A 17,167-nucleotide genomic window follows, 5' to 3' on the forward strand; every position below is an offset into this window, starting at 1 on the left:
ACAAATATGTAAATAGAAAATCTATCAGCTAATGTATGCTTACAATGTTATGATAAGACTAAATTCGTAGTTTTGTATTGGTTGAAATTAATCTGATCATTTAAACTATACTGGGAATTGTCCTTAATTACTCTTGTTATTTCTAAAGCCTCCAGAATATTTAAAGATCTGCCTTTGTTATTAACATGCAGAAACTCAACATTCTCCTCAACTGTGAACTTGTGATCATTTGTTTCCAAATGTTATGCAAAGTTAGATTTTTCGATATTTCCAAAAAACGTCAATGACTAGAAACTATCAGTCGAAATATAATTCCAAGTATATAGTTGGAAAGAGAAGGAAATTTCCAGTAAGGCTCATATAACTTCTATCTTTGTTTGACGTTTTTGAACTTTTAATGAGCGCTCAAAGTTGAAAAAACTTTGAAAAAAGTTGAAAAAACTAAATAAATAAGCTACTCACCATCCACTGAGCAACTTGGGAGTGCCATTCTCAGTTCTGAGGTCGACGTTGACCACCCAGGATGTGTGCTCCCTGTAGGTCTTGACACACGCCTCGTTGGGGGGCAGCCGTCTGTCAAACAGCCGCACTGAACCGTCACCGTAACCGGCTGCTAGTAACTGGCGGCTGTCATCTTGAAGCACAAAAATTGAGTACATTTTGTAAATTTTTCACAAATTTTAATAACTCATCTTATCGATTACTTACCAGCGAAAAAAATGAGGTGTTAGAAGTGTGTTTTGAGTACTTGATGGCGATACGATTATGGTGATTATAACAACTGTAATGTCTCTACTTATAAGAAACTTGTTTGTATGGTAGTACTTGATAGTCTCCAAATATTTTTGTAGTCTATAGGTGCGTACAGATATACGCGCCGCGAACATGAGCAATTCACTTTTAATCAGCTGATGCCAAGCTTTTTATATCTGTATCTTACCGTTTCTGTAAAAATACAGATATAGTCAGCTGATTAAAAGTGAATTGCTCATGTTCGCGGCGCGTATATCTGTACGCACCTCAAGTTACAAACAGTGTCCAATTGTTAATACCAAAATTATTGGTTAAAAAATGTCAAGTTTTTCTCAATACCGTACATTACGTATCATCAATGTCTATTGAATCAAATAATACAACAGGTTCATTCACATTGATTCTATTCACTGATAAACAGATCAGAGAATTGCACTATTCATCAATATATGAGAATGTATCGGCTTGGTTCCAGGCTAACTACCTTTCTTTGAATGAAGCGAAAACGCAGACAATGATTTTTAATCTGAGAAACGTGACGAATGAAATTGAAACCGTTAAACTCCTTGGTATAATGTTGGATTCCAAGCTAACTTGGACAAGTCACATTGATTGGGTGTGTGGACGACTCAGCAGGGTGGTGTTTCTGTTAAGACGACTGAAAAATCTTGTTCCTCATCAGTATTTGAAGATTTCATACTTTGGGTTTTTCCAGAGTGTAATGATGTACGGGCTTATTCTCTGGGGTGGGGCAGCTAATGTGGGAAGAATTCTATTACTCCAAAAAAAGTACTGAGAATAATGACTGGTTCAGACTACTATGCGCATTGTCGTCCTCTTTTTAAATCACAACATATTATGACAGTGTTCAGTTTGTATGTTATGCTTCTTCTGATAAAAGTAAAAAATGAGTTGCATACTTTGAAGTGTAGATCAGAAATGCATAGGCACGACACTAGACAGAGTAATTATTTGGATGTTCCCTATGTAAGATTGAGAAAGTTGCAGTGTCAATCTGACGTCCTATCAATAAGAGCTTTCAATAGATTACCGCTGTATTCCAGGAATCTGAGTATATCTGTTTTCAAAACAAAAGTGAAAAGGATGCTTTTAGAGAACCCATTGTACAGTGTTGGAGAGTTCTTTGATCTCCCTTGTGATATTGTAAATAATTTCTTCCAAGCTGACTGATATATTTATATAATTACGAGAATTGTTATGTTATAATTATTGATTGATGTTTATAGGTATGTTGTAACCTGTATTTTTTTATATTGAGGTGTTTATATGTGACATGGCCCACTGTACTATTTTAAGTATTTATCGGCTAATAAATATATTTCTATTTCTAATAGATTAATAAATGAACATTTCTTCCACAACTTTTCACTAGTTTATTTGAAAATATTACACTAAAATTAAAATAGAGAATCCACCTTATTCCTCACTCTGATAAGCTTAATTATATTTGCTACAGTCACCTGTTCGTTTTTACTATATAATATACGATAATGAGAAGCTATATTCAAACCAGTCGTAGCTCCTTGTTTTTGAGTATTTTCAAAAATGGGACTTAGGCTTTAAAGAGTATGGGGATGCTGAATCCAAATCCGAAATCAGAATCTTTCTATCTTCATTTTTACGAGGGTTAGAAATTCTGAAATTGCGTCGAGTCATCGGCTGACGCTCGCTACTCAGAAAAAAGATAGCTCCAGAGCTGCAACATTAGCGGCATGAGCGACAGACTTGTCTCTAGCCTCAACGCATACCAACCATGGCCAGTCGAGCGCGTTTAGCATGCTAAGTAATGAGGCGCTACAACAAAGATCTGTTGCCTGTGTGTAATTGGAGATGTTGCCAGTTGTAGCGAGTAGTTCTCTTGCTAACTGGGGCCTAATACGATGGTAAGATTCAACTCATTTCAGTTTGTTTCTCTATTCTCATGAAATAACCACCTACCTGTTTATTCAATTATTAATCAACTAGATAAATTATTATTTAAGGTATATTCACAATGTTGGAGTTAGCTGGCCAAGTCGAGCTATTCGCTATCTCCAGCTATTTGCTAAGTCTGTGTTAACTCAATGCTATAGTGGTACGTTAGAAAAAATTAACAGACGAGATAGCAGATAGCGCAGGTTTGAGTCCGCTAACCCTATCTCTGTTAAAACGGCAGCCATTTATGTTTATTATCTTACTTTTTCAAACTAACTTTAAGTTACAGAAATTTATCAGCTTGGATCGCTACTGCAGTTAGCTAATAGCAAGGTCTATAAATACAGGTCATGACACAATCCAGTGATGCATTGCAAAATCGCCATTCTATGGGGTTCTAGTTCACCAATTTTCAAATTTATCACCTGTTATCATTATAGATTGAACATAACATGATGTGTTATTTTGTTCAAGGGATATTGCTTTGCTTTGAATTGTAAAATAAATTGTTCCGACAGAATAATAATATTCAGATTCCAACTAGGAACTGAATTGTTGATTTTTAGATTTAATTGATCGGGAACTTGAAACTATTTTTGAAGTTGGCCTCGCATATTTATGTCTTGTCCTGGCTTATGAATCATAATCCTTAAGTTACAAGAATAAAAACAATTTATAATAATAGATAAATGAATAATTGAAGCATTTATTATTGAAATTTCATTATTAAAAAATTGAAAACCTGAATTCACATATTATCTGAACCAGAATATTGTTTTTATAATGCATAATTTTGTTATGAGCAAATTGAATTAGATTGGATTTTCAAATGCACCATCATAAAGACCCCATAAAATGGCCGCTCCTTAGCCACACACGAGTGTCATGACCTGTATTTATAGACCTTGGTTAATAGCAGATGGTTTTAGATGGGGCGTTCACAATCCAGTTATCAAATAGCACTTTAGCTGGCTAAAACAACATTGTGAATACCCCTTTAATGTTTCAATGTTTATTTAATTGATAGCCTACTGACTGGCATTGTAACACAATGATGTTATGTTTATTAACTCTTACTTTTTCAAACTAACTTTAAGTTACAGAAATTTATCAGCTTGGATCGCTACTGCAGTTAGCTAATAGCAAGGTCTATAAATACAGGTCATGACACAATCCAGTGATGCATTGCAAAATCGCCATTCTATGGGGTTCTAGTTCACCAATTTTCAAATTTATCACCTGTTATCATTATAGATTGATTTTAACTCAGTTGATGTTATGTTTATTAATTGATGCTACTCACTAGAATTGTTGTCAATGGAGAGACAAGTGACACAGGAGTCGGCGCCCGTTGGCAGATCGGCAGCCTTCAGTTCTTTGCTCGCGTCCCAGATGCGAATCAGCCGACAATCGCCGCCCGCCACCAGTTGCTGGTTGTGCTGGTCCCATGACATCACCAGGCCTACACCGCTGCCGCTACCTAAACACAAAACAAAAAACAAATGAGCATTCGAAAACACTTTTTAGTACATTCATTATTTGTCACAATTAGTGGAAATACAGATTCGTTTGGGATTCGTTTTGGTGAACTATTTTTTACGACACTACAGTCAAGTTTTTGAATAAAAGTTATTAGAAAATGATACAGCGCTGATGATGAACATGTGTATGTGCATGATGAACATGCATGTTTACCATGCATGTTCTATTGTTAGTGGCCAGCCTGAAAGGCAATAGTTTGGCAAAAATCTAACAATTAATGCCACGCGACTAGCACTTAGAGGGAGACTCAATTAAGGCGGCCATGTTTGTGAGTCTATAATATAATAATAATATAATATATTTTATTCATCTTTTGACCACCTATAAAAGGGGTATGTAGAATCGTCAAAATAATAAGTCAATAGAATAGAATAGTCACTATATCCTAAGTATTATTGCTCATAGTGAGCCGTAAATTCCGCAGTTGAATAGGCGGAAATAGTCAACAACTCATTTTTTAGTTTAATTTTAAAAAATTTACCGTTCAGTTCTTTTATATGTGTTGGTAACGTGTTGAACAATCTTATACCAGCGCTTCTCACTCCCCGTTGGTAAAGATTTGTTCGATGAACTCCATCTCTTAAATTGTGCCTATATCGAGTTTCATAGCTATGAAATGCCTCTCCTGTATAAAACTCGTGTTGGTGTCTCTTAATAAAACATATAGTTTCAAAAATGTACAAACTAGGCAAGGGAAGGATTTTTAATTCCTTAAAAATAGGCCTGCAACTAGTTCGTCTTGTTTCTCCCGACATTACTCTCAGTGCCCATTTCTGTAATCTGAATATTTGAATAACATCACTTGAATTTCCCCAGAAAACTATGCCAAATGTCAAAAGGGAGTGAAATAATGAAAAGTAAACCTGTCTGAGCGTTTCTTTTTTAAGCAATGATTTTAAATTTCTGATAGCAAAAATTGCAGAGCTAAGTTTACCTTTTAAGTGTTCCAAATGTGGTTTCCATGAAATATCTGAATCTACAACTATCCCAAGTACTTTTATGTCTCTAACACACTCTATGTCGCGGTTCCCAATCCTTAAATTAGCCCCTCTTGACGTCCTGAAAGGGATTTCTTTGGTTTTACTATAATTTAAGCTCAGCATATTTGCAGCTAGCCAATTATCCAATTTGAGAAGAGCTTCCTGGCATTGTAAGTCCATATTAGATTGACTATCATTTTTTAGTAGAATACTGACATCGTCCGCATACAAAACGCAGTGAGCTGGATCTAGATGAGAAGGCAAATCATTAATGTAAAGTAAAAATAGCAAAGGACCTAACACGGTTCCCTGAGGTACTCCGCTTCTTGTTTTTAACCATTTAGATTTGTATATATTTGGGTGAGATTCAATAACGACCCTCTGATATCTATCCTCAAAATATGACTTGAACCATTTCAAAACCGGACCCTGAAAACCATAAAATTTGAGCTTTTCCAATAGAATTTCCTCATTTACAAGGTCGAACGCCTTTGATAAATCGGCTATAACGCCACAAACTTTTGATCTACTATCCACCGAAGTCAGCACCTCATTCATCAAAGAAAAAACAGCATCATTTATAGAAAATCCCGGCCTGAAACCAAATTGTTTGGGAGACAGCAAACCAACCCTATTCAAATACTTCCTTAATCGCCTCAATATTACATATTCGAAAATTTTTGAAAAAACAGGAGGATTAGCAACAGGACGATAGTTTTCAGGAAGGACATTATTCCCTTTTTTATGTATAGGAATGATTCTTGACAGCTTAAGCTTTGAAGGTAGATAGCCAGTCTGCATTGAACTATTGTAAATGAATGTAAGTGGCTTTAAAATCGACATGGCTGATTGTTTAACTAAATAATTTGATATATTTTGACAATCATAAGATTTTTTATTTTTCAATGACTTTATTGTTTCCTGAAGCTCTTCAGAGGTCAATGGATCGAAAGAATTTAGTTTTAAACTATTGGTACGGGAAGTGTTAACATCTAAAAAATTTCGGAAGTTAATATTATTATGCTGTGTTATCTCTCTCTGGATAGATAATGGCGTATTTATGAAATATCTATTCAAGAGGTCAGCAGCTTCTTTTCCAGTTTTTACAATCCCAGTATCGGTAGCTATAATAGTCTCTGATTTATTAATTTTACTCTTACATGTTTCATTTCTGACTAATGTCCAAATGGCTTTTGTTTGGTTACTAGAACTATAAATATACTTATTGGCAGCTATTTTTTTGGCTGTTTTCAAAACCTTCCTGTAAATACTCTTATATACTTTATAATAGGATATAAAGCTAAAATATCGTATACCATTTTCAGAGATAATATGGATCATTGAATCTCTCATAATTGGGTTCTTTAGTAGAGAATTCATTGTTTTCAACTTTTCGCCAGATACTTTTATGCCCTGCGTTATCCATGATAGCTGTCTTTTTTTTATAATTTTTGCTGGTCTTTCCGGAACAGAGCTATTACAATGATTTATGTAAGTGGATAAAAAGTTGTTGTACATATCTTCAACGTTTCTACTATAATAGACGGTATTCCAATTTTCATTTGCCAGTCCGTGATTTAAGAGTTCAATATTAGTCTTGTTAATGACACGTAAAATCTTTTTTTCTTCATTACCTTTACAGACTTTACTAGTTACTTTATCAGGTGGGACTATATATTTAGGATCGTTAACAAGAAATTTAACACTGCTACCCTCATGGTCTGAAAATGAACAAGGAATTGTCTCGCTTCTACATAGGGTCGGTGCATAGTTTGTTATTATATAGTCTAATTCACTAGACGTGCTTGAAGTTATTCTAGTAGGACCGTTGGTTACTTTATTCAAGTTAAATGTTGATATCAGGTTTTTTAATATATTTTTGTTTTTGTCGTCTTTACAATAGTCTATATTAAAGTCTCCACAAATGCATACTAATTTACGATTTTCTTTATTAACTTTAGAGAGAACGTTTCTTAGTAGTTCAATAAAATCATCGCAGTTAGAGTTTGGCGCTCTATATACACAAAGGACTATCATTTTTAGCGGCATAGTTTTCAGTTTCATTTCTACTGCTGAAATTTCAAATACACTTTCCAGTGCCATCAAACCCAAGTCATTTCGGACCTTGCAACTATCAATAGATTGTTCTCGAACAAATATGCAAGAGCCACCACGTACTTTTATTCTCCTACTAAAGTGAGCAACCAATCTATAGTCGGGCAATGATGAGAGCATACTTAATTCGAAATCTCGCAACCAATGTTCGGTTAAACATAGTACGTCATTATTCCAAGTTTTACAGGACATCATAACTTCTAACTCTAATTTGGAATTTGATAATCCCTGACAATTGACATGGAAGATTTCGCAACCTATAAAAAATGATCCCTATCATTACTACACAAAACTGGGATATTTTTAGTAACTACTGTATTAATTCTGCAATTTTTTTCGTTACTTAGGTTTTCCGTACTACTGATGGTTTGTGCACCTCCTATCAGATGATTTTTTATGTATTTGCGGAGTTTTGCCTTTCCTCTTACCTTATTCAAATGAAGGCCATGTCGTGTGTAATCATCTATTTCGAAGTGCGCAAGGTCCAATAGATCCAAACAGTCAGCATTAGAAATCTGTTCAGATAGCCATGAGTTCAATTTCTTCACATTAACGTTCATAAGAGGCTTAATAATTCGACAACAATTGTTTGCAGGGATGACAAAATGTTCAGCTCTGTAAAAATCATCCTCTTATCGCTAGTCTATATTTTATCCTATTATATTAAGCGAGCACATTCTATATATCTGTTTTTTTTATATTTGGTTATCTGGTTATTTTTATATCTGGTTATTTATGTTCAACGGATCTCGAAAACGGCTCTAACGATTTTCACGAAATTTGGAACATAGTAGGTATATGATATAAAAATTCGATTGCACTAGGTCTCATCCTTGGGAAAACTCGTTGAACGACATTAATAGGATAATTCATCCTTGGCTGAAACAGCTGAGACTTTCGTCGTCTGTGGATGGTAAAAAGTGAGCGAGTGATTCTGTGGAAAATCAAAATATCGCATCCCCGAAATTCCTAAGCTGACGTATAGCCAGCTGTAAAATATAAACACGATCATTTTAGAGAATTGTGTTCTGTTTATCAATAAATAAAAATAACGAGCGAAGCTCGGTGCTCCGATATTGTTATGTAATCGGAGGTTGAAAAAACTCAGAGGTTAAATAAATGACAGGGACTTACCTTGACTGCCAATCATAAGCTGATGCTTGGCATTTGCAGTAGTGGAACTGTCTCCTTGGGGCAGCGCCATCCAGGCAGTGACCAGATGGAGGGTGGAGCCTGCGCCAGCATGGACACCCATCCACAGCCGGACGGCGCCATCGTCGCAGCCTGCCGCCACCAGCTGGGTGTCGTGGGCATTCACAAAGTCCAGCGCGGTCACACGCGGTCGACCGCTGACCGCCGAACCGCCGCTTCCCACGCGCCAACTGCATATGCGGCTATTGTTTTGGTAGTCCCATGCACTGTAATAAAAATTATTTATCAAATATTGAAATAATTCATATAGAAAGCCTTATTGACATCAACTAGCTTAAGCTACGTTTACGTTTAAGCTACGTTTGTAGCTGGAGAACTATATAGCTCTGCTATATGGCAGAGCTATATAAAATTTGAGCTACAAATAGCTCTGTCAGCTACATATAGCTCTGCTAGATGTAGCTCTGCTACATGTAAATTTTTGTTTATAGCTGTAGCTGCTCTGTCCTTGAAGGAAGGCTGCCGCAGCTGTTTACTGCTGTTTGCAGCTGTTTAGTGTGCCTGCTGGGTTTACACCAGATATACTGTACTCATTTGTTGTCAGAGTGCTAGTTGGTTACTGCGCATTGCGAGCATTTATTTTTGATTTATATATTATTGTGCAATAATTAAGAGTGAATTTGACTGGAATAGAGACAAAATTATCCAATATCTTCTTTTTCTTCTCTGTGCTGCCATCTTGATACCATTACTTGTAGCAGAGCAGCATATAGTTTGGAATAAACCAGTATTCACTGCTCAGTTCCCAGCCAGATGCCAAAGAAGAAGGTAGTTCTTGCAGCCGCAGCCGCTGCTTTCGCTGCAGCTACTGTGATATTTTCAGCACAGAGAAGAGAAAGAAGATATTGAAAAATTTTGTCTTTATCCAATCAAATTCACTCTTAATTATTGCACAATCATATATAAATCAAAAATAAATACTCGCAATGCGCAGTAACCAACTAGCACTCTGACAACAAATGAGTACAGTATATCTGGTGTAAACCCAGCAGGCACTAAACAGCTGCAAACAGCAGTAAACAGCTGCGGCAGCCTTCCTTCAAGGACAGAGCAGCTCAAATGAAAAATGCAGGCGAGCGAAGCGACCCCGCTGATCTTATTATTGGACGATCCAGTCGGGGGCCAGGGGGCGGAGCCCCCTGGCTAGACGGATATGGCAAGCGAATCAAGCCTGACCGGTAGTACAGTATAATATCACAAATGTTATTAGATATAGGCCGTTTGCACAGTCACAGTTTAAACTTGATTAAATCCATATCAAGTCTCGTTGGTTATAATGTGGATCATTTTGAGTTTAAGCCACCAGCACATTAAATTCAGTTCAAGCTTTGACTGTGCAAACGGCCCATAATATATTGATTTAAATCGATTTATTGTATGTGGTCTCATTGTTTTTTTTTTTTAAATCTTATGAGAACAAAAGTAGTAATGTTTCAATGCTTCACTTTGAATGTGTTTTGAAATTAGCGATAAATTGAATTCCATTCAAGATGGCGCAGTTTTAAAACACTCTAGACCAACTTTCGCACTGGACATTGGAGCACTTGCTTATACATTGGTTAGATAGGAAGTTTCCTTTCTGTATTTGTTCTGTGCCCTTATGTTGTAGCCCTACTTTGGCGGATTACAACCCACCTGATGGCATCCTTGCTGGCATATAGCAGATGTGGCTCGTAGGGGTGGAAGAGAAGTGTGGTGGGGGGTTGAGCCGTCCTCACTGAGATCAGCTGAGTGTCGGGCCGTCCGCCACTTCTGCGCTGTTCCTCTTTTGCCTCTTTGCGCAGGGCTGCGTTGCGAAGGTACCTACAAATAAAACATACAAAATAGTAAAATAGATACAAACAAAAGATACAAAATAAAATATAGATACAAACAAAGGATAAAAAATAAAACATAGATACAAACAAAAGATACAAAATAAAACATAGATACAAACAAAAGATACCACATAAAACAATAGATACAAACAAAGTATACAAAATGAAATAACCTTCCTTACTTGGATTGGCTAACTTATATTTCAAATTTATTTCGCCATGAACAATTTCAACAAACATTAAATTCATCATATTAACTTATCTTATATTCGGATCTCAAGCAAGTTACACACACATCGATATTTTTCTTTGCCGTCTATTACTTAGATTAAACAGATTATGTCAAACAGATGACTTTTATAACTTGTTTTGTATCTGAAGACCTCAGATATGTCTGCAATAAAGTTTCTATTCTATTCTATAAAGTGTCATTTAATCTGATAGATTTCAAAATGACGACAAAAAGTAGTACGTTCAAAAATCAAAGTGTGTGTAACTATCCTTATAGATCTTATACTAGTAGTTCTGTGAACAGTAGACATCACGCAGTATTCTCATCCACAAGTACATGATTGAAACTATAGACCATATGGAAATACAGCAATAGACTGGCTTCTCCACACATCTCTGTAATCACTTGTCAGCTGATTTATGATGAATAATTCTATAGTCTGATTTTTACTCTAATATTGGCGTAAGAAGGAGGCTCCTTTTCCCTTTTATATTATCCTTGAAATGCAAGATTTCCAAAAACCTTGTATATACGTCGACGCGCAATTAAAGAAGGAACATATGTGCCAAATTTCATGAAAATCTATTACCGCGTTTCGCCGTAAATGCGCAACATATAAACATTTTAACATTAAAAGCAATGCCAAACCGTTGACTTGAATCTTAGACCTCACTTCGCTCGGTCAACAAAATAGTAAAATAGATTCAAACAAAAGATACAAAATAAAACATAGATACAAACAAAAGATACCACACAAAACCATAGACACGGATACAAAATTGAATAACCTTCCTCACTTGGATTGGCTAACTTATATTTCAAATTTATTTCGCCATGAACAATTTTCACAATTATTAAATTCGTCTTCTATTAACTTATCTTATATTCCGATCTCAAGCCAGTTACACACACCGTTCACCAGTTACACAGTGAAACAGATGATGTTTATAAAGTTACGTTTTATCTGATGGATTTCATAAGGACAGCAAAATATCGTACGTTCAAAAATCGATGTGTGTGAAACTAGCCTTAGGCCGGTTGCAGACGAACCACAATCGCATGTGGGATGTGTGACCGATATACCACAGAACAATATGACTAACATAGAGAGCCTTTCATACTACATTTTTGAGAAAACGCTCATTAGTGAAATTGAGGTACAGAAGCTGGGGGAAGAGTGGTGCTCAAACCAGTGGTACCACAATCGAAAGGAAAATAATCGCTACCACAGCGTACAACATCATGTGGAAGTATCAGTGCCACTGCCATGCCTGCCAATGCATTCCATATGCGCTGAGTTTGTGGTAACACAGATGGAAAATAGTAACTCCCACATCCCACATGCGATTGTGGTTCGTCTGCAACCGGCCTAAGACTTGTTTCACACACATCGATTTTTGAACGTACGATTTTTTACCGTCCTTATGAAATCCATCAGATCAAACGAAACTTTATAAAATAAACATCATCTGTTTATAAACTGTTTATAAACGAAACTTTAGAAAATAAACATCATCTGTTTGACATAATCTGTTTAACTGTGTAACTGGTGTAACGGTGTGTGTAACTGGCTTGAGATCGAAATATAGGATAAGTTAATATAAGACGAATTTAATAATTGTGAAAATTGTTCATGGCGAAATAAATTTGAAATATAAGTCAGCCAATCCAAGTAAGGAAGGTTATTCAATTATATATATATATAAAAGCGAAATGGCACTCACTCACTCGCTGAACTAAAAATCCCGCCCAAAAAGTTTCTTTAGGTTATGTTGAACCGGCTTCTTGTGAAACTGACGTCAATGACACAGCCAACAAGTCAGTTATCGATAACAATAACAATCATTGAAACAACAAGTCTAAAATTGAAAAACGAAAGCACTGATTTACTGTTCTATGTGCAATGGTCAGGTAATAGGTTAGTTTGTAAGAAACGAAACCTAATTAAAATTCACTTGGCTTCACACCAAAACTATTTGCTCACTTACAACAAGAACACTTGACAACTGATCTCCAACACAAATATAAGACGAATATACTTTTTTCAATAGAACAAAACTGAATTTAAAATTAGCTAAAATGGGATGAAACAAACCAGGCAGATCCAGTTCTGCCAACCCAGTTCTGCCATTACGTATCATCAATGTCTATTGAATCAAATAATACAACAGGTTCATTCACATTGATTCTATTCACTGATAAACAGATCAGAGAATTGCACTTCATCAATATATGAGAATGTATCGGCTTGGTTCCAGGCTAACTACCTTCTTTGAATGAAGCGAAAACGCAGACAATGATTTTTAATCTGAGAAACGTGACGAATGAAATTGAAACCGTTAAACTCCTTGGTATAATGTTGGATTCCAAGCTAACTTGGACAAGTCACATTGATGGGTGTGTGGACGACTCAGCAGGGTGGTGTTTCTGTTAAGACGACTGAAAAATCCTGTTCCTCATCAGTATTTGAAGATTTCATACTTTGGGTTTTTCCAGAGTGTAATGATGTACGGGCTTATTCTCTGGGGTGGGGCAACAAATGTGGGAAGAATTCTATTACTCCAAAAAAAAGTACTGAGAATAATGACTGGTTCAGACTACTATGCGCATTGTCGTCCTCTTTTTAAATCACAACATATTATGACAGTGTTCAGTTTGTATGTTATGCTTCTTCTGATAAAAGTAAAAAATGAGTTGCATACTTTGAAGTGTAGATCAGAAATGCATAGGCACGACACTAGACAGAGTAATTATTTGGATGTTCCCTATGTAAGATTGAGAAAGTTGCAGTGTCAATCTGACGTCCTATCAATAAGAGCTTTCAATAGATTACCGCTGTATTCCAGGAATCTGAGTATATCTGTTTTCAAAACAAAAGTGAAAAGGATGCTTTTAGAGAACCCATTGTACAGTGTTGGAGAGTTCTTTGATCTCCCTTGTGATATTGTAAATAATTTCTTCCAAGCTGACTGATATATTTATATAATTACGAGAATTGTTATGTTATAATTATTGATTGATGTTTATAGGTATGTTGTAACCTGTATTTTTTTATATTGAGGTGTTTATATGTGACATGGCCCACTGTATATTTTAAGTATTTATCGGCTAATAAATATATTTCTATTTCTAATAGATTAATAAATGAACATTTCTTCCACAACTTTTCACTAGTTTATTTGAAAATATTACACTAAAATTAAAATAGAGAATCCACCTTATTCCTCACTCTGATAAGCTTAATTATATTTGCTACAGTCACCTGTTCGTTTTTACTATATAATATACGATAATGAGAAGCTATATTCAAACCAGTCGTAGCTCCTTGTTTTTGAGTATTTTCAAAAATGGGACTTAGGCTTTAAAGAGTATGGGGATGCTGAATCCAAATCCGAAATCAGAATCTTTCTATCTTCATTTTTACGAGGGTTAGAAATTCTGAAATTGCGTCGAGTCATCGGCTGACGCTCGCTACTCAGAAAAAAAGATAGCTCCAGAGCTGCAACATTAGCGGCATGAGCGACAGATTGTCTCTAGCCTCAACGCATACCAACCGTGGCCAGTCGAGCGCGTTTAGCATGCCAAGTAATCAGGCGCTACATCAAGGATCTGTTGCCTGCGTTTAATTGGAGATGTTGCCAGTTGTAGCGAGTTCCAGCTCTTGCTAACTGGGGCCTAATACGATGGTAAGATTCAACTCATTTCAGTTTGTTCTCTATTCTCATGAAATAACCACCTACCTGTTTATTCAATTATTAATCAACTAGATAAATTATTATTTAAGGGGTATTCACAATGTTGGAGTTAGCTGGCTAAGTCGAGCTATTCGCTATCTCCAGCTATTTGCTAAGTCTGTGTTAACTCAATGCTATAGTGGTACGTTAGAAAAAATTAACAGACGAGATAGCAGATAGCGCAGGTTTGAGTCCGCTAACCCTATCTCTGTTAAAACGGCAGCCATTTATGTTTATTATCTTACTTTTTCAAACTAACTTTAAGTTACAGAAATTTATCAGCTTGGATCGCTACTGCAGTTAGCTAATAGCAAGGTCTATAAATACAGGTCATGACACAATCCAGTGATGCATTGCAAAATCGCCATTCTATGGGGTCTAGTTCACCAATTTTCAAATTTATCACCTGTTATCATTATAGATTGAACATAACATGATGTGTTATTTTGTTCAAGGGATATTGCTTTGCTTTGAATTGTAAAATAAATTGTTCCGACAGAATAATAATATTCAGATTCCAACTAGGAACTGAATTGTTGATTTTTAGATTAATTGATCGGGAACTTGAAACTATTTTTGAAGTTGGCCTCGCATATTATGTCTTGTCCTGGCTTATGAATCATAATCCTTAAGTTACAAGAATAAAAACAATTTATAATAATAGATAAATGAATAATTGAAGCATTTATTATTGAAATTTCATTATTAAAAAATTGAAAACCTGAATTCACATATTATCTGAACCAGAATATTGTTTTTATAATGCATAATTTTGTTATGAGCAAATTGAATTAGATTGGATTTTCAAATGCACCATCATAAAGACCCAATAAAATGGCCGCTCCTTAGCCACACACGAGTGTCATGACCTGTATTTATAGACCTTGGTTAATAGCAGATGGTTTTAGATGGGGCGTTCACAATCCAGTTATCAAATAGCACTTTAGCTGGCTAAAACAACATTGTGAATACCCCTTTAATGTTTCAATGTTTATTTAATTGATAGCCTACTGACTGGCATTGTAACACAATGATGTTATGTTTATTAACTCTTACTTTTTCAAACTAACTTTAAGTTACAGAAATTTATCAGCTTGGATCGCTACTGCAGTTAGCTAATAGCAAGGTCTATAAATACAGGTCATGACACAATCCAGTGATGCATTGCAAAATCGCCATTCTATGGGGTTCTAGTTCACCAATTTTCAAATTTATCACCTGTTATCATTATAGATTGATTTTAACTCAGTTGATGTTATGTTTATTAATTGATGCTACTCACTAGAATTGTTGTCAATGGAGAGACAAGTGACACAGGAGTCGGCGCCCGTTGGCAGATCGGCAGCCTTCAGTTCTTTGCTCGCGTCCCAGATGCGAATCAGCCGACAATCGCCGCCCGCCACCAGTTGCTGGTTGTGCTGGTCCCATGACATCACCAGGCCTACACCGCTGCCGCTACCTAAACACAAAACAAAAAACAAATGAGCATTCGAAAACACTTTTTAGTACATTCATTATTTGTCACAATTAGTGGAAATACAGATTCGTTTGGGATTCGTTTTGGTGAATATTTTTTACGACACTACAGTCAAGTTTTTGAATAAAAGTTATTAGAAAATGATACAGCGCTGATGATGAACATGTGTATGTGCATGATGAACATGCATGTTTACCATGCATGTTCTATTGTTAGTGGCCAGCCTGAAAGGCAATAGTTTGGCAAAAATCTAACAATTAATGCCACGCGACTAGCACTTAGAGGGAGACTCAATTAAGGCGGCCAGTTTGTGAGTCTATAATATAATATAATATAATATATTTTATTCATCTTTTGACCACCTATAAAGGGGTATGTAGAATCGTCAAAATAATAAGTCAATAGAATAGAATAGTCACTATATCCTAAGTATTATTGCTCATAGTGAGCCGTAAATTCCGCAGTGAATAGGCGGAAATAGTCAACAACTCATTTTTTAGTTTAATTTTAAAAAATTTACCGTTCAGTTCTTTTATATGTGTTGGTAACGTGTTGAACAATCTTATACCAGCGCTTCTCACTCCCCGTTGGTAAAGATTTGTTCGATGAACTCCATCTCTTAAATTGTGCCTATATCGAGTTTCATAGCTATGAAATGCCTCTCCTGTATAAAACTCGTGTTGGTGTCTCTTAATAAAACATATAGTTTCAAAAATGTACAAACTAGGCAAGGGAAGGATTTTTAATTCCTTAAAAATAGGCCTGCAACTAGTTCGTCTTGTTTCTCCCGACATTACTCTCAGTGCCCATTTCTGTAATCTGAATATTTGAATAACATCACTTGAATTTCCCCAGAAAACTATGCCAAATGTCAAAAGGGAGTGAAATAATGAAAAGTAAACCTGTCTGAGCGTTTCTTTTTTAAGCAATGATTTTAAATTTCTGATAGCAAAAATTGCAGAGCTAAGTTTACCTTTTAAGTGTTCCAAATGTGGTTTCCATGAAATATCTGAATCTACAACTATCCCAAGTACTTTTATGTCTCTAACACACTCTATGTCGCGGTTCCCAATCCTTAAATTAGCCCCTCTTGACGTCCTGAAAGGGATTTCTTTGGTTTTACTATAATTTAAGCTCAGCATATTTGCAGCTAGCCAATTATCCAATTTGAGAAGAGCTTCCTGGCATTGTAAGTCCATATTAGATTGACTATCATTTTTAGTAGAATACTGACATCGTCCGCATACAAAACGCAGTGAGCTGGATCTAGATGAGAAGGCAAATCATTAATGTAAAGTAAAAATAGCAAAGGACCTAACACGGTTCCCTGAGGTACTCCGCTTCTTTTTTAACCATTTAGATTTGTATAT

The 17,167-nt window shown here is 35.8% G+C and overlaps 1 protein-coding gene across 1 annotated transcript in view; it reads right to left on the reverse strand.

The window, feature by feature from the left end:
* LOC120352866 (regulatory-associated protein of mTOR-like) overlaps positions 1–17,153 on the reverse strand; it is a 28,617-nt gene extending 11,464 nt beyond the window's left edge. Inside the window, exons 1-6 of the mRNA XM_039435176.1 lie at positions 17,117–17,153; positions 15,599–15,779; positions 10,173–10,340; positions 8,460–8,743; positions 3,992–4,168; positions 463–634 (exon numbers count right to left, since the gene is read on the reverse strand). Of these exons, the coding sequence (XP_039291110.1) occupies positions 463–634; positions 3,992–4,168; positions 8,460–8,743; positions 10,173–10,340; positions 15,599–15,779; positions 17,117–17,153 (1,019 nt within the window). The remainder of the gene's footprint in view (positions 1–462; positions 635–3,991; positions 4,169–8,459; positions 8,744–10,172; positions 10,341–15,598; positions 15,780–17,116) is intronic.
* Between the last annotated feature and the right edge of the window lie 14 nt (positions 17,154–17,167).

The sequence above is a fragment of the Nilaparvata lugens genome, chromosome 8, assembly GCF_014356525.2.
Source record: "Nilaparvata lugens isolate BPH chromosome 8, ASM1435652v1, whole genome shotgun sequence".
Lineage (NCBI taxonomy): Eukaryota > Metazoa > Arthropoda > Insecta > Hemiptera > Delphacidae > Nilaparvata > Nilaparvata lugens.